The 18,663-nt window shown below is 42.0% G+C and overlaps 1 protein-coding gene across 6 annotated transcripts in view; it reads left to right on the top strand.

Moving 5' to 3' along the window:
* Window positions 1-325: 325 nt before the first annotated feature.
* Window positions 326-18,663, top strand: part of SAMD12 (sterile alpha motif domain containing 12) — a 281,156-nt gene continuing 262,818 nt past the window's right edge. For 4 of the 6 annotated variants that reach the window (XR_006103723.1, XM_042465501.1, XM_042465500.1 and 1 more), the window contains exon 1: window positions 327-487. Coding sequence is in view for 5 of the 6 variants with exons in the window: in XM_042465501.1 (XP_042321435.1) it covers window positions 475-487 (13 nt within the window). In the remaining variant the exon portion in view is untranslated. Of the gene's footprint in view, window positions 488-18,663 lie in introns of all 6 variants that reach the window. The other 2 variants (XM_042465499.1, XM_042465503.1) reach the window with 2 other exon arrangements.

Below are 18,663 nucleotides of genomic sequence, written 5' to 3'. Positions count from 1 at the left end.
CTTTCCAATTTGCCAGCCCAGTCTTCAATCACAGAGTCCCACTCCCAGGTCGCTGCAAAAACCTTGGCAGCGGTGCATGTCGGGATTTGTAGTTCCCTGGATCTTGCAAGCTTGGCTGGCCTGAAGGACTGCAAAGAGCAAGCAAGCCTTTCCTTCCTGGGGAGGGCTTTGCTTTCCCTGCAAAACCCTGGGAAAGGAAAGGTGGGAGGAAGGGGCCCAAAGGCCTGAGGGGGGGAAACTTCACTGGAGAGTGCAAAAACTACCTTTCCCAGCCTGCAGCGGGAAAGGGGGACTAGCCTTTTTCCTTGCTGCAGGTTGAGCTTCTCGGTTGCAGAGGAGCAAAAGAGAAAACAGTGAAGGAAGGAAAGAAAGGGAAAGGGGGGGAAAGGAGGGTGGGGGGGAAGGAAGGAGGAGAAAGAGAAGCAGCATCTCTGGGCAGGCGAGGCATGCATGCCCTAAGCAAGCTCTGAGAGAATGGCTGTGGAAGGTAAGGGCTGCCTTTCCCTTTTGCCTGGGCTTCCTTCTCCTCCTCCTCCTTTGGTGCCCACTTGGCCTCCTTGGCACTCACCTGAGAGAGAGAGAGAGAGAGAGAGAGAGAGAGAGAGAGATGGCCAGCCCTGAGAGCCAGCTGGCTGCCTGGCCTGCAAGGGAGAAGGGGGAGGGAAGAGAGACCAAGGAAAGAGCCAGGCAGCCTTGGCAGCAAGGGCAAGGCTCAGGGGGGGCATGGCAGACAGGCATGAAGGAAGGAGAGGGCTCGGCCTGCTTGCTTTCCTGGCTAGCCTTGCAGGCAAGAAGGGGGGCTGTCATCCCACCCCACCTGATCCAGGTTGGCACTTCTTGGCACTTCTGGGCTGGGACAGCTCTCCTCTGGCATTTCTAAAGTGAAACAGTTCTACCCTGGCATTTCTAGAGTAGCTCAGGTGTACCCTGGCATTTCTAGGCTGAGACCATTCTGCCCTGGCATTTCTGAGGTGAAACAGTTCTACCCTGACATATCTGGGCTAGAATAGTTCTATCTCAGCATTTTTAGGCTGGGACAGTTCCACCCTAGCATTTCCAGGATACAATGGTTCTACCCTTGCATTTCTAGGCTCTCACAGTTCTACCTTGGCATTTCTGGGCTGTAATAGTTCTACCCTGGTATTTTGAGGCTACAATGGTTCTGTCCTGGCATTTTTTTAGGCTAGAAAAGTTCTGTCTTGGCATTTCTAGGGTAGAATGGTTCTATCCTGACATTTCTAGGCTAAAATAGTTCTATCTTGGCATTTCTAGGCTGGGACAGTTCTAACCTGGCATTTCTAAGCTAGAATGGTTCTATCCTGGCATTTCTAGGCTCAGACAGTTCTACCTTGGCATTTCTAGGCTGGAATAGTTCTACCCTGGCCTTTCTTGGGCCGGAACAGTTCTACCTTGAAATTTCTAGGGTAGAATGGTTCCATCCTGGCAGTTCTAGGCTGGAACAGTTTTCCATTGGCATTTCTAGGCTAGGACAACTCTATCCTGGAATTTCTCAGCGTTTCCTGGATAGAATGGTTGTGCCCTTGAATTTCTAGGCTCTAACTGTTCTACCTTGGCATTGTTGCTTTTCTTTATCATGTCCCCAGTGCTGGTCAGCTTCAACAAAGTATCTTTTACAAAAACAATAATAACTGTTAACTTTATTTCACTATTTTCATTTTAGCACTTCTTCCTCTTAACATCATGTGCTGCTAAAGTTGTCAGATTGAAAACTGGAGAGGGCTTCTCTAACTTGAATGGCTGAGTAGAAGAGGGAATTTCAGCAGGTGTCACTTGTCACACTACCAGGTAACAAATAATGGCTAGGGAAATTCTTTCTGCTATAGAACCATTGAAGGCATGTGTGTCCTCTCCAGTTTTCATACTGGCAACTCTGTTTGCTGCTGAAACCCTCTCTATGGCCTCTTTCCAATCTTGTTTCTCCACCAAACCTCCTGCTCTCTTCATCTCCCCAACCACAACATTCTTAAAAGTTAGAGGAAATTCAGGAGACCCAGGTTTCTAGTGTTTGTTGCGGGATGCCACTTTTTGAATGAAAGTAAAAGGAAGGTGCCTGTTTCTCTCAAAACCTTACTTTTTAAATAGTGTTTTCATAGAATCAGAATCATAGAATCATAGAAGAGACCACTAGGGCCATCCAGTCCAACCCCCCTGCCATGCAGGAAATCCAAATCAAAGCATCCCCGACAGATGGCCATCCAGCCTCTGTTTAAAGACTTCCAAAGAAGGAGACTCTATCACCCTCCGAGGGAGTGCGTTCCACTGTCGAACAGCCCTTACTGTCAGGAAGTTCCTCCTAATGTTGAAGTGGAATCTCTTTTCCTACAGCTTGCATCCTTTGTTTTGCGTCCTGTTCTCTGTAGCAGCAGAAAATAAGCTTGCTCCCTCCTCAACATGAATTCCCTTCAAATAATTAAAAAGGGCTATCATATCACCTCTTAACCTTCTTTTCTCCAGGCTAAACATCCCCAGCTCCCTAAGTCGTTCCTCATAGGGCATGGTTTCCAGATTCTTCACCATTTTAGTTGCCCTCCTTTGGACACAGTCCGGTTTCTCAATGTCCTTTTTGAATTGTGGTGCCCAGAACTGGACACAATATTCCAGGTGGGGCCTGACTAAATCAGAATACAGTGGCACTATTACTTCTCTTGATCTAGACACTATACTTTTATTGATGCAGCCTAAAATTGCATTGGCCTTTTTAGCTGCCGCATCACACTGTTCACTCATGTTCAACTTGTGGTCTACTTGGACTCCTAGATCCCTTTCACATGTAGTTTCATTCAGCCAGGTGTCCCCCATCCTATATTTGTGCTTTTTATTTTTTCACCCTAAGTGCAATACCTTACATTTCTCTGTGTTGAATTTCATTTTGTTAGCATTGGCCCAGCTTTCTAGTCTATTCAGGTCATTTTGAATCTTGATCTTGTCCTCTGGAGTATTAGCTATTCCTCCTAATTTGGTGTCATCTGCAAATTTGATAAGTATGCTCCCAATTCTGTCATCCAGGTCATTGATAAAGATGTTGAATAGCACTGGACCCAAGACAGAGCCCTGTGGGACCCCACTGGTCACTTCCCTCCAGGATGAAAAGGAGCCATTGTTGAGCACCCTTTTCGTTCGGCTGGTCAACCAGTTACAAATCCATGTAACAGTTGCCTTTTCTAGCCCACATTTTACAAGCTTGTTTGCAAGAATGTCATGGGAAACCTTGTCAAAGGCCTTACTGAAATCAAGATATACTATATCCACAGCATTCCCTTCATCTACTAAGCTGGTAATTTTATCAAAGAAAGAGATCAGATTTGTCTGGCATGACTTGTTTCTCTGAAACCCATGTTGACTTTTTGTGATTATGGAATTGCCATCTAGATGTTCACAGACTCTTTGTTTAATTATCTGCTCTAGAATCTTTCCTGGTATAGATGTCAGACTAACTGGATGATAATTGTTGAGTTCCTCTTTTTTTTTCCCTTTTTGAAGATGGGGACAACATTTTCCCTCTTCCAGTTTTATTTATGTAGTACCATGCATCCCATGTGGAACAACAGAAATGTATATAATCATACAGTTAGTCAAAAGACTATCAGTGTGTCTGATGCTTAGGCACACTCCTGGATCCCAGCAGCCTCTTATGATGGGCCATGATCTGCTTTTGAAAATCTCAGGTTCAAAAGCAGCTTACTCTGTAACTGTGGGAGCTGCTTCTTGAGAAATACATAGAAGCCACAGTAAGCTTTGAATAGATATGCTGCATATTATAGGTGTCCCATGGTTCTGATTCTTTCAATCCTACCTTTACAATCCTATGTGTGTATAGATATATATTTTTCTGTTTCTATCTTTGTACAGTATATACAAATGTATGTAAAGAGTGGGAAGCTGTGGCCTTAAAATGCTGGACTGCAACTCCTACCAGTCTTCAGCACTGACTGCTGTCTAGGACTAAAGTGAGTTCAGCAGAATCTGGAGGGCCATCTCTTCCTTAAAGACAGATTTATCCTTCTTCCTATATTTAAATAATTAATCAATTAGCCAGTCGATAGAAGTAGGCTTAATGTTCTCCCCTGTTAAAACACCACATGGGATGCACCTCTTCAAGGAACATGTCCCAAAGCGTTTGTGGCCATATTAGGAAAAGGTGAGTCTTGGCTGGGATCCAAAGAAGGGACAATAAATAATCACTTCTGTAGATTTGCATAGACATGTTTTTAGCCCACTGTTAGCTGTTTTCTACAGCCATGGGTATTCAGGCAGAAGGGCACTGCCATGGTGAAACCAATATGTGACCATTCTTTGAAAGCAAGTTAACGTAGGAATTCTGTGTTGTCCTACATAGTAGTATCCCTCCAAGTGTAACCCCCCCCCCCCCTTGCAATGGAACTTCTTTTTCTGGGTTTCTAGTCAGCTTTGACTTACGGTGATTCTGTAAATGAGAAGCCACTAAGAATTGTAAACTGACCTGCTCAGGTTTTGCAAATTTAGGGCTATGGCTTTGAATCTCTCTCTTTTCCTACTGCTTTCCACTTTACTAAGCATTATAATATTTTCCAGTGGGACACATTGTTCCATGATATGTCCAAAGCATAACAGGCTCAGTTTCATCATCTTTGCTTCTAGTGGGAGTTCTGGTTTCATTTGCTCTAAGACTCATTCATTTGTATTTTTACTGTAGTACCGGCTGAACAGCTCTTATCATCAGGAATTTCTTTCTAATGCTGAAGTGGAATCTCTTTTTCTGTAGCTTGAATCCATTGCTCCATGTCCTAGTCTCTGGAGCAGCAGAAAACAAGCTTGCTCTATCCTCAATATGACATGCCTTCAAATATTAAACAAGGCTATCATGTCACAAACACTTGGGTTTTGGAACAGATCAAGTCTGAACTCTCCCTGGAAGCTATGATGACAAAACTGGGACTGTTCTACTTTAGTCACTCATTAGAAAAGACAATAATGCTAGTGAAGGTAGAGGACAACAGAAAGAGAGGAAGACCACATGCCAGATGAATAGATCCAATCAGAGAGATCATGGGCATGAATTTTCAGAATCTGAGCAGAGCAGTAGAGGATAGAGGATCTTGGACAAGTCTCATCCACAGGGTCGCCATGAGTTGGGGCTCACTTGAGGGAAACTAACAATAACATCAAATCGTGTTATCCCTTAACCTGCCTTTCTCCAGGCTAAACATACCCATCTTCCTAAGCCAAATGCATGCAGGCTGTGGAAGTTAAAAGCCATTAGTGGCTACTAGTCAGGTTGGATGTATATCTTCCCTAGTATCAGAATCAGTTTGCCACTGTAAATCAGTTGTTGATGAACCTGAGATAGAGGTTGTTGTTGCACCCATGTTCTTCTGGTGGGTTTCCCATTGGCAACTGTTTGGCCATTGTGTGAAAAGAACAGTGGACCAGGGAGACCTTTGGTCTGATCCAGTGTGGCTCTTAAGGTTATTAGGCCCCATCAGTGATGCCCTTGCATACAGGACCACCTTTTTTAAAATAGTTCCAAAAATTTGACCCTCCAGATGTTTTGGACTTCCACTCCCAGAAGCCTTAGCTAGCTTGGGCAGCAGTCAGGAATTCTGGGAACTGAAGTCCAAAACTTCTGGAGGGTCAAAGTTTGGGAACCACAACCACTGTATACACGATATGACAGTTTGAAGAAAGTTTGTAAGTCCATTCAGCATGGCTTGGAAAAGTTAGTTTGGGGGAATTGCAGCTCCCCAAATCTTCCAGCCTTCAGGCAACTAGTCATACAGGCTAGGGATTCTGGTAGTTCTAGCCCAAAACTAACTTTTTCATGTTCTGGCATTGATCTGAATGCAGTTGAAAGATGTCCAGTAGTCAGGAACTCTTGTCAGCACGTGCTGAATCATGGCTAGAGATTGTAGGCTCTAGGCCAGTGGTTCCCCAAACTTTGATCTTCCAGGTGGTTTGGATATCATTTCCTAGAATTTATGACTGTTGGGTCAGTTGGCTGGGACTTCTGGGAGTTGAAGTCCAAAATACTTGGAGGACCAGAGTTTGGGAACCACTTCTCTAGGCTACTGATCTGGAGTCATTTTTAAGCCTTAGTGTTCAGGGAAGTAACTACATGAGGCCATTATTAGGCTCATATCCTATAGATATGTACCTGTTATCAAAGTAAACTCACTGAGGCTTACTCTGAGTATAGGATTGTGTTGTCAGTGCTTTACATTCTTTCCATGAGGGCCTATGATTTCCCTTGGAAATAATTTTAAAATATTTTTTATTGTTTGTTTCAGCTTCACAGGGAACCTCCAGTGCAGTTTTCATTTCAATCACAAGCTAAAAACAGCAACAGACCAAAAAATATAATGAAATGGAAGAGCTAAAACACAGAGACAACTAAAACACAACATGTGGTAAGGGATGGGTGGGTTAGTACATAAACCCCAAGGAATAGCAAAATAAATTTTTTAAAAAACTTAACGTGTGTTTTATTGGAATGAAATAAACCTTCGGCCTATACATATATCTGTTTCATAATTTCAAAGCCTAAATATCTAAAGGCACCAGGTCATGTATGATCTGGAAGCTGAGCAGGGTCAGCTCTGGTTACTACTGTACTAGAATGAGAGAGTGCCAATGAATACCATGCTCTAAGCTGTATTTCAGATGAAGGAACTGGCAAAACCACCTCTGCATATTCCTTGCCTCTGAAATTTATGGGGTTGCCATAGGTCAACAAGCATCTTGAAGACACATACACACAAATTCATAACTCAGAGAGCAATCTCTTGCATGTTTTTTTTATTTTTTATTTTTTTGAGATGTATGTCAATCTGGTGTCTGGCAGCTGAATTTACGAATTAATTCTTTAGGGAAACATTGTTGATTCACACAAGTTGATATCAGTGTCAGTTCAGGTGATGAACATTTATGGATGAAAATGTCTTTGATGTCGATTTGGTTTATATATGATTGCAATGCACTTTGCATTTTAAAGTTCTGTTCGTTTGCTTGTTTCCTTCTGACTAAAAATTGGCTACTTCCCCATTCTTTCTGCTTCAGGAAGACTTTAATCGAAAACCTGCACCTTTAATTTGTATATCCTGGTTGTTGCAATCATTGCAGTAATAACTTTCTGTACTAAAGAGCAACAGGAAATATTTCATACTGTTAACAATGGGGAAAAATCTTTTGGTATTCGCATAGACTGAGCCTTGCAATTGGGAGAGAGATTGTTTGTGGGCTAAAATGAATGCTTAAAACCCACAGTTAGGCAATACTTTTATTAGGACCAACCCAAGTGTCATAAAACAATGTTGCATACTTTTGTGTTGCTCAGAACTCCCCATCAGGCTAGGTGGTACCAAAGAGGCTTGCATCCTTCCGAGGTCGCTAAAACGAGTACCCAGACTGTTGGGGGCAAATTAGCTTACTTGCTAATTAGCTTACTTGCTGTTCACCGCTATGATCTTTGGAATAACGGTATATAAATAAAACAAATTATTATTATTATTATTATTATAGGGGGTGGGAGAAAAAACAGAAAGGCCAAATGTCGTGGTTATGAGGTCTGTGCTTTACACGTAGGGCTTTTTTATACTACACAGTTAGAGGTATGATTCCACATTACTTGCCATGGAATCCTGGGATTTGCAATTTAAGCAGGGATACTTCATTCTCAGCCAGATTGCTGTAGCCCCTCATGAAACTACAAACTCCAGGATGCTATGGGATGGTGTTGAAGTGGAATCATAGTACTATAATGTTGTAGAGTGAAAGGGCCTCTAGTTTTAATGTGATACAGTTTGAGTATCCCTTATCTGGAATTCTGAAATGCTTCAGAATCCAAAATTGTCCATGTGAATGTCTGAAATTGTGACACCATTGCTTTCTGATGTCCAAAGCGTCCGTGGTCCCTGTTATACTGGATCACTTTGAGTTTGTTAGTACCGATGAAGTGGACAAGATCCTCCGAAGTGTTAGGAGGACGACTTGCTCTCTTGATCCCTGTCCCTCATGGTTGACAGCTCAGGGGGGAGACGTGGTGCGACTAATGTTGCATCACATAATCAATACATCTCTAAGTGAGGGTCAGTTTCCATCCAAATTAAAACTAGCAGTGGTTAAACCCCTGCTAAAGAAGCCCTCCTTAGACCCCCTGCTCCATAGTAATTATAGACCCATCTCGCTGCTACCTTTTTTGGGGAAGGTGATCGAGAGAGCAGTCGCCTTCCAGCTTCAGTCGATCTTGGATGACACCGATTTTCTGGACCCATTTCAAACCGGCTTCCGGGCGAGCTATGGAGTTGAGACTGCCATGGTCGCCTTAGTTGATGATCTCCGTCAGGGCATGGACAGGGGGAGCGTGTCCCTGTTAGTGCTATTGGATATCTCAGCAGCCTTCGATACCATTGACCACGGTATCCTTCTGGGACGCCTGAGGGAGTTGGGAATTGGAGGCACTGCCTTGCAGTGGTTCTGTTCCTACCTCTCGGGCAGGTCCCAGATGGTGGAGCTGGGGGACTGTCGCTCCGACAGGAGGGCCCTGACATCTGGTGTCCCTCAGGGAGCGATTTTGTCCCCTATGCTATTCAACATTTACATGAAGCCGCTGGGAGAGATCATCCGGAGACATGGGGCGCGGTGTTATCAGTACGCTGATGACACCCAGATAATTTTCTCTATGTCTCCGACTGATGCAGTAACTAAGGATGGCATCTCTCCTCTAGATGCCTGCTTGGCGTCGGTAATGGGCTGGATGAGGGAGAACAAACAAAGTGTGAATCCAGGGAAAACGGAAGTACTGGTGATAGGTTCCCCGGTTTCTGGTGGTGAGATCTGTCGCCCGGTCCTGAATGGGGTCACGCTCCCCCTGAAGGACTCGGTGCGCAGCTTGGGAGTGCTCCTTGACTCGTCGCTCCAGTTGACTTCTCAGGTGGATGCGACGGTCAGGAGTGCCTGTTATCAGCTTCGGCTGATACGCCAGCTGCGTCCCTACCTGGACCGAAAGGACCTAGAAACTGTTGTACATGCTTTGGTAACCTCTCGATTGGATTTCTGCAACGCGCTCTACATGGGGCAACCCTTGTACCAAACCCGGAAGCTGCAATTGGTGCAGAATATGGCAGCTAGATTGGTCGCTGGCAATTCCAGGTCAGACCATGTAACACCTATTCTAAAAGATCTTCACTGGCTGCCTATTCGCTTCCGAGCTCAATACAAGGTGTTGGTTTTGACCTATAAAGCCCTAAATGGCTTGGGCTCAGGGTACTTGGAGGACCGCCTCTCCCCATATAATCCGCCTCGCACACTCAGAACTACGGGGACTAAATTGTTGGAGGTCCCTAGGTCCAATCATGTGCGGACCTCACAGAGGGCTTTTACCACTGCTGCCCCTCCTCTCTGGAATAAGCTCCCTGCAGAGCTTCGCTCCGCCGCCTCATTAGCTGTTTTTAAAAAACAGTTAAAAACATACTTATTTTGGCTGGCCTTCCCACCTTAATTTGTTTATTTTCCTGCCCCCTTCCCCTCTTTTCTCTTTGACCCTGGATCGATGTTTAATCTTTATTTTATTTTTTGCCCCTGCCATGTGCTTTTTTATTTTACTGTTTTCCTGTTCCTGTTTTGTAGTAATGTTTTTAACTGATTATTGGATTTTAACTTTGCATTGTAATGTTTTTAAAATTTTTGTACGCCGCCCTGATCATATCCATGGAAGGGCGGGATATAAATAAAATTTATTATTATTATTATTATTATTCATTGTGTACAAACGTTGTTTCATGCACAAAATTATTGAAAATAGTATATATGAAATTACCTCCAAGCTATGTGTGTAAGGTGTATATGAAACATAAATGAATTTCATATTTAGACTTGGACCTCATTGCCAAGAGATCTCATTATGTATATGTAAATATTCCAAAATCTGGGGGGGAAATCTGAAATTAAAATATTTCTTGTCCCATGCATTTTAGATAAATGAGACTCAACCTGCATTGAGGAACTGCATGAATCTGTTACTCTTAACTGAGGTTTCAAGGGGATCATATTTCCCCCTAATATTGTTATTGCCCTTCTTCCCCTTCCTTTGCATGCTTTAAAAAAAAACAACTTCATTTTCTGATGAAGATATGTTTGGTTTTGAAAGCATGCATACCATTTTTATGTGTCCTTTTTTGTGGGTATATTATCGCAACATGGATTTTGTTCGGTGACACTGTAGTTTCTGAATTGTAGAATACAGAATAGGAGCATGTAGAAATGTGCCTTGAAAACCATGCATCAGGTCAGGTGCCTCCATTGCCCTGGCCAGGAATGAAGAATGGGTGGTCTTCCAGATGTTGAAGGACTGCACTTCTCATTAGCTCTCATCATTGGTAGTGCTGGCTTGGGCTGGTGGAAGCTACAGTCTACCAAGATCTGATGTGTGAGATATGTTTCACCCTTGATGGGCAAATTTGAAGCCATTTTCTATTGTCACTGGACTGCTATGGGTTTCACTAGCTCCTTCTAGTGAAATTGGAAATAACTGGAAGTTCAGCTTTTCCAGTTTCCTGGGTCACCATTGCTTTAAAAAAAAGGTCTGTATTTGAAACTAAATGTGCATGTGTGTGTATGTGTGTTGAGTGGGGGTAGTGTTGTTTTAGAAGGGACTTGCATCTTTAGACTCCCTGCCATTGCAGCTCATATTGATGAACTGGAGAAGGCCAGAGTCAATTCAGATTATAGCATGATAGCACTATCATCCCACCTTAACTACTATGGTTCTGTCTGACAATGGCAATTTTGGGCAGTAACGTATTCAAGTCTTTTAATCCAAGTCTCAAGTGAAGTCGCACAGATCCTTTCATTAACCTGTCCGGGAGGCATGAATGACAGCGATCGTGCAAAAGACTATCAGATGATGTTGCACAGATTCTGTCATTAACCCGTCATTAAAGTGACATTGGCCGGCATTTTGCATTAATAGAAGTTTGCTTTATTGCAATTTGTTAATGGTGGAATCCATGCTACAATTTGAAAGCCTTTTGCACTATCACAGTCAAAGTCAGGTAAATGATGGGATAAGCATGGGGAGCGATCCCATCCTTATCCTGTCTGTATGTAATAATCTCCATTGATGCAACATGAGACTGAGCCAATTGACTTAAATCTATATCATTGGTTTAATAAGGGACATTTACGATTCTGTCCCAGAGAATTTAGTGCCTCAGTGAACTACAGACCGCAGGATTCAGTATGATGAAGTTATGGCCATTAAAATAGAATAATAGTACTATGCTTATGCAGTGTGAATGGGCCCCAGGGGATCACGATCAGTGTGTTTAAGAAGATTGTGATGCTAGACCTATTAACTTGGCTTTGTTGCATTTGCCTCTACAAGAGGACACCTATAAGGAATGACTGCAAGGAATGTAAAATGTGCTTTTAATTTTAATATTGCAAAACAGCTGTACTCCTGCTGTTGATAGTTCGGAAGACACAGTCTTGTATACTATGTACATGAACAGTTGCGAAGGTGTTGTCAACATAATAACAATAACAGTTTTCTCTTATGGCTATATAGTATCAACATTGTCTTGATTTAGCATATGGTATAGTGTTTGCATTTCTTATTGTTACATTTGCAAAAAAAAATGAGGAGGTGGCTGGTTAAAAGGAAGCCTTCAAGCTGACTTTAAATATCAGTCCATTGAGATGGCTGCCAAGGTAGGTCTATTTTTAGACCTTCAGGTTTTGAGAGTGTTCCTTTTTAACTGCTTGTTTCCTTGTAGTCAAAGTGAAAGAAATAGGTCAGAGCCAACCAAAGAACAGCTTTTTGATCTTTGTTAGAATGTTTGCAATTTCCCCCCTTCTGGTATGTGTATAGTGGAGAAAGAGGTAGATTGAATTTAGATAATCTTACTGTTGCTAAAATGGTACAAATTAAGTGTAGAAATATGTGATATTTAGAGATAAATGGGCTAGTGTGGACAAGCTTAGAGTAAAAACAGGAGTCATGGTGCTTAATATGATAAGAAGAAAACGTTCATTTATTGTCTCACAAAACTGTTTCAGGAAAGCAGATACAGTGTACCCGCATCATACGCAGGCACGCCATACACAGCTTTGAAAGCCAAGTGCTGGAAAAGGCAATGGTGTGTATGCCCATGGCGTGCGCGCCACACCACACCACATACACAAACCCCATTGTTGTTTTCAATTGGGCTCGAGCATTCGTGGAATTTCCCTTATGTGGGGGGGTGGGGGTCTGGAATGGATCCTCAGTGTAAGGAAAGGGTGCACTGTATACAAAAAACATTAATCTATACTTGGTTTCAAGCCTCTCTAAATCTAGCTGTTATGTGTGGAAATAAGCTTGGAGCCATTCCTCACTGTGGAACTTCTCTTTCCAAGGTGCAAAGAAAATTGGCTACAGTGGTGAAAAGAAGTTTTTGAACCCTGATGATAATTGTTTGTGAAGGTTGTATGGTTTTACAATGACAGCTTAAATCAGACTTCAGATCCCATAATTCCTGACTGTTGGCCAAGTTGGCAAGGGCTTCTGGTATCTGAAATCCAAAACTAATGGAGGATCAAAGGTTAGAAACCCACTGGCTTAAATGAACCTAAACCAATCCTTTTCTAATTACATGATAGGATTTATATTAATCACTCCTGTGTTTTATGAAATAAAGTGTTGTATAAAATAGGTAAATGGTGAGTAAATAAAGATTAGTATAGGTGCAAAAGTAGATGAATTCCTGGGAATAGTTAAAGGGAATAACTATGGTAATTAAATGCTTAAGCAGAGTCAGATCTTGGTTTACACTGCGGTTGCATTTCAAAGCTGGGGATGTAAATTGAGATTGATGTACATGAAGGAAGCCAATTCCATGGGGAATTATTGGAAACCAGGGGGATGTGTTCTGAAATAGCCACAAAATTAGCAATTTTACTCAACACACCACCGATTTTAAAGAGGTTTTAAAGCATAAAGAGCTTACCTTTCCCAAGCTAGAGAAGTATGGAGACCATCTCCAGAAGGAACAGAAGAAGCAGTAACTGCTGATCCCAGGGAGGTTTTGCTGCAGTGAACTGACTTGACATAGGGTGACCATTCCTCTTCAGAGGAGCACACAGACAGATAGCCACTGGTAAGAACAGTGTCCTTATGCTGTGCCTTGTCCTGCAAGCTTCCCAAGTAGAAAAAGGAGAGTAGAAAACAATGGTATGAATAAGATGTGGGAGGACTTCATTGGAAACCAAACTCTGCTCAACATCTCTAATTGCATGCCGTTTCAGTGGTATTTCCGAACCTTTCTTTTCTGTGCATCCCTAGTGCAGGGGTGGACATGCTTCAGGGTGAGATGGCCATTTTTGCCTCCCTTGATCCCCAGTGAGAAACAGCAGTTTGTCTAGTGGTACCCATATGAGATAGATCACCTAAATAGCATTTTAAATGCAATTTTTGTTTTGCTTTTGGGGGCTGGGGTCCCCAAACCAGAGTCTTTCTTGAAAGCAAGAGCCTTGGCTTCCAGGGGAGGGGCAGGGTCTTCCAACTGGCCAAATAAGGTCTATAGGCCACCTAATGCCCACCTCTGGTGCATGAATAACTGTGTCTTTGGTGGTTCTTTGGTGAACCGTGGTTCATTTTTGTGTGCCACATAGTCAATGGACTGTTTTCACTGTTTCACTGTTTTAGAAAGCATCAAACTTTTTTAATATAAGAGTTGCCCCTTAGGGGGTTTAAAGATGGCTTTTTTAAAGTTTGAATTTTGAGCATCTTCAACAAGTAAAATGTTGTAGTAGAAGTATGAATCTAGAAAAGCAGATTTTCGTAGTGCTGTAACACAATACAGAACTTTTGTTAGTCCATCCTTGATTAATCTGTGCATTTTGTTTCTGTAAAAGTTTCACTGAAGTTTTCAAATGTCATTGTACATGGCAAACTGTATTTTATTTTTAAATTAACAGTTAACGATTTTCCTATAACACTTTCAACTTTTAATCTGCAGCAATAGCCAAATAGGTTCTGCAAGTGTGAAAGGCTCCCGTGAGGCCACAGCTTGTTATCAGAAGCATATCATTTCCTGTCTCCATTTTGAGAGGGACTGGAGAGCAAAATGGAGGCATTTGGGGTTTGTGTGTGTGTGTGTGTGTGTGTGTGTGCCTGGAGGGTACTGGAGAAATGCCCCCTGGTTGCCCACTCTTGATCTACAGCAATAGAGAAGGAACATAGGGTGGTACTTCAACTGTTTAATTGATCTTTTAATTGGCGCTCACATATTCTTTAAGCTATACAGTATATCAAAAATATTCACACAGTAGCACTTAAATGAAAGTATTATAACACTAATTTAAAAATCGATTTTAAAAATACCCCAATTTCCCTGTCTTTTTGCCACTTTTATTTTAATTTGGAGTCTTGGCAACTCCTCCTCCAGCTGAAGACTTCCCAGGAATTTTTCAGAAGAAACATTTAAAAATAATTTTGTGCAAACTCAAAAGTATTTATGTACTGCAGAATTATTGCATTTAAATCAGCAGATAATGCTAAGAAAATTTAACCTCAATTAGATAAATGAAGATAAAAATACAAATTAAAAAACCAAAACCTAAACCGCAATTGCTTTCTCCTGTCCACATTTAACATGGTCTGAATATAGTGGGATGTGCAGATCTGAGAAAACACAACCCCTACCCACAGTGTAGAAAGCCAGTTGCAATCTGATTCTAATTTAGGGCCAAAAGTCCCAGGTTTCCGCCAGCATTGTGTCATCATGATTAGATAGTGCAGACCAAAAACCCCAGGGCAGGATCGGGCTGGATTCTGCTTGTCCAGACATGGAGAGGATCCGTCCTGACCCCAGGGTAAATAGACTTTACTCTGGGATAGATAACCCCTGGTTTTGCATGGAGTCTCTAGGAAACTCTGCAGCAAAACCAGGCTGTTCAGATGGCCCTTTGTGTTCCTTACCTTGCTGTGTCCATTCTCCCCTGTCCCTGGTGCTCACCTGGGTTGATGTCTGGGTCAGCATGGGGATGGGCAGGTGTTGACACACCCATCCCCACACCCTGCTACTGACATGCATTCCTTACCTTGCTGGCCATGAATGCCACCAGTCACCACGGCTGACATGGAAAAGGGGTGTTTGGCTATGTGGATGCACAGAAACATAGAAATTCTAGCCAGACTGACTCATTACATAAACAAATGGCTTATCCTGCATCCTTCTTTTTTAGCACTAGCAAAAAATGGGGAAGGAATGATTCTTCAAACTACTGGACATATACAGTTTGTTCCACAACACGTTTAAATTGAATTATTTGTATTGGGGTAGATTTAGGCCTATTGATTTCAATAACACTAATCAGCTTACATGCAAGATTTTCAACTTCACTTTAGATCAGGCTGTCCCAAATCTGGCTTACATTGATTTAAAACCTGAGTAGTGTTCCACTGAATAGTCTTTCCCCTCCCTTCCCCTCCAGACCTCCCAGAGTTTCAATTAGGTATCTGGGATATAACTGGAAGGATCATTTGTATCAATTCTTTTTTTTATTAGGGATGTGACAAACTCCCTGGCTCGATTTAAATTACTGTATAACCTTCGCTTCTCTGGGGAAATTGTGAATTGCTTGGCTAGTGACTTTTGGAAATGTAGGAATTTAATGTCACCTGGGGCCATCGTGATTCCATTGGGTCCCCTGCTTGGTTTGGAATCTCTATTTTTCTGTCTTCTCTCTGAGATCCAAATAAGCATCCTGGAGTCCTGCAATGAATGGCTTCATGCATCCTTTAAGGCCAAGGAATTCCTCCAGGAAATAGCATGCATGGCTTGGGTCTTGGCATCTGCTTTAAAAGGAATAATTGTTTAAAATCACATATCTGGAGGCTTTCAAGGCTTTGTTTCTAACAGGGTAATAATGATGGTGAGGTGATGGGGGGAACAGTTTCTTAACTTTCCATTGATGCTATTTAGAGCTGCTGATCCTTGCTTTCTGATGATGTCTTTTGGTGAGAAAACAAAAGCAGCCATGCTGGTTCAGATTAAAAGCTTATTCAGTCTGGGATCTGTCCTAGCCATTTGTCTAGGACAGGGGCCGAAACAATGCAGGGGTCTGATTTTTGTAGGCCCTGAATGTCCTCAGTCCCTCATTTTAAAAAAAGTTTCAGTGTGATTTTTGGGTAGTCTTTGCCCCCAAAGCACATAAAAAGCCTCTGCTACAGGTGACAGTATGTGAAAATATATCCACCGTATTTCCATTAACTCATCAAAACCATGTATTTCTCTCTAAATACAGTGGGCCCTGGGATTTGGTTCCAGGACTCCCTATGAATACCAAAATCCATGGATGCTCAAGTCCCATTAAATACAGTGGCCTGGTAAAATGTTGTCTATTATATAAAATGGTAAAAATCAAGGTTTCTTTTTGGAATATATTTTAAAAAATATTTTCAAAAGCTGTTCATGCATTAATCTATAGATAAAAAAAAATCAGTGGATATGGCTGACTGTACCTTACTTTTTGTCTGCAGCCCCTCTCAAAATGGCTCAAGGAAGTTATGTTATCATTTTGAGATGAACTGCAGAAGAGAATGGAAGTCTTTTGGCTTGCTGTGGGTTTGTGGACCATGGAAAGAGGGGGGCTCTGAGGGAAAAATTGGCTTCTATCCTCCATGCAATTTCTTGCCCTGACATATGAGAAGCCTGCAAACAGAACAAGAATGCAACAACACACATCTGGTCATACTGCCCAGAAACTGCTGCACAAAAGCTTATTGCTTCAGATAGGGGATGTGATATAGCCCTCATTACCAGTAAAATTAATGTTTAATTTGCAGTAGCATAACAAGTACAAAATGGGGATTGGGGATCTATACTCTGAAGGCCCCATGTGAAGATTTAGTACGGAATCATTGCTCAGAGGTCTCAAGCTCAACCTCCTGCTCAGTGGAGGATATCTGTCTCTGACAAATCAAAAGCCACTGCTCAAATACCTCTAGTAAAGGAGGGCCCACCAACTCCCAGGACAATCTTCTTGGGTGTGTGTGTGTGTGTTTGTTTGTTTGTTTGTTTATTGTGTGCCTTCCAATTGTTTCCAACTTATGGCAACGCTAAGGTAATCTATCATGGGGTGTTCATGGCAAGATTTGCTCAGAGAGGGGTTACTTTTGCCATCCTCTGAGGCTGAGAGAGTCTGACTTGCACAAGATCACCAATAAGTTTCCATGGCCGAGCTGGGATTCATACCCTGGTCTCCAGAGTCATAGTCCAATGTTCAAACCACAATGCAATGCTGCTTATATGTATGTGTATAATTTGTTCCTGTTAAGAATTTCTGAAGGATCATCAGGTTATAATAGGATCAGATAAAAGAAGTTGAGAAAGACAACTGACTAAGCCCTTAAGAGTGCAGGTCAGAGTAGATGAGCTACATTGGGGTGGGGAATAGGTCTCTCTCCCCGAGTTGTTGCATTGCTATTCTCATCAGCCCTAGCCAGCCTAGCTCGTGGGGGGGGGGGATGATGGGAATTTCAATGTGGTAGCATCTGGAGTTTGATGACCAAATTGTGTGTTCTTATATAAAGGCAGATTTCTTAAAGCCTCATTATATTAAACATTTTAACTCTCATGCACCAGGTTTAAAGACAACCACAATAAAGACAGCTATTGAGTGACTTGTGGGGTATTTTCTGACCCCAGTGAGAATTCTAATATGTTGAGGGTTGGGGTTAAGATACAGTTTGTGATGGTTACTTCTGCTTCACTACATCATAATTCACCCAATGGCAAAACAAACAAACAAATAATAAAAATGGGGTTTATCATAAACCTATAAAAATGCAGAGTGGGAAAAAAAAGAAATCAAAGGTGTCAGTCCAGGACCCTTTGATGCTACACAGTTACAGGATTATGATGCCACTTTCAATGCCTTGGCATACCTGTGAAAGAGGATAGTTAGAAATCTCAGCCAAAAAGCTCTAGTGCCTCACTAAACTCCACATCCAGATCCAGAGGAAATAGCCATGGAAGTTAAAGTAGCATCATAGTGGAATAATTACATAGTGTGAAAGGGCCCCTAATCCTCAGCTAGTTTAGAACAAATTAATTACTTATGGCTTCTGTAGTGCTACTATAGTTACCAGCCTGCTTTCCTGCCTTTGGGGAATTGGGGCTTGTTTTTGTCTTGTCACACATCCAAAACTTCCATTAAAATGAATAGAAAATAATTCAGTGGATTAAGTGGATTCTGTAGAAATTGGGCCACTAAATTTTGGCTTGTATTTCTTTTTACTTCTGAATCTTTCTTTCTTTCTTTTTGAGGGGGCAGGCAGGCAGGCAGGGCTGTTGAAATTTCAGTGTGCTGTGATGACACCTATGAAAGTCTTTGCAGAAAATGAAGGGAAGGTGGTTCATTAATTAAATTACACACACACACACACACACACAGTATATAATGAGAAGAAAAGAAGAGTTGGGGTGAAAATTTCAGAACTATCAACAGTTATTATCTTTTGAAAAGTGTATGTCTTTGTTTGATGAGTCTGTCTGAAATATTTCACTTTTTAGACACAAGGTTACTAATACATTAAACCAATTAAAATACAGTGGTGAAGAATTGAAACATCAAAATGAAAAAAATGGCATCCTAACAGAATATGGTACTGTGTTGTTTCATAAC

Source organism: Sceloporus undulatus, chromosome 4, assembly GCF_019175285.1.
Source record: "Sceloporus undulatus isolate JIND9_A2432 ecotype Alabama chromosome 4, SceUnd_v1.1, whole genome shotgun sequence".
Taxonomy (NCBI): Eukaryota; Metazoa; Chordata; class Lepidosauria; order Squamata; family Phrynosomatidae; genus Sceloporus; species Sceloporus undulatus.
The sequence above is the reverse complement of the archived record's forward strand: the minus strand, read 5'-3'. Positions and strand labels throughout refer to the sequence as shown.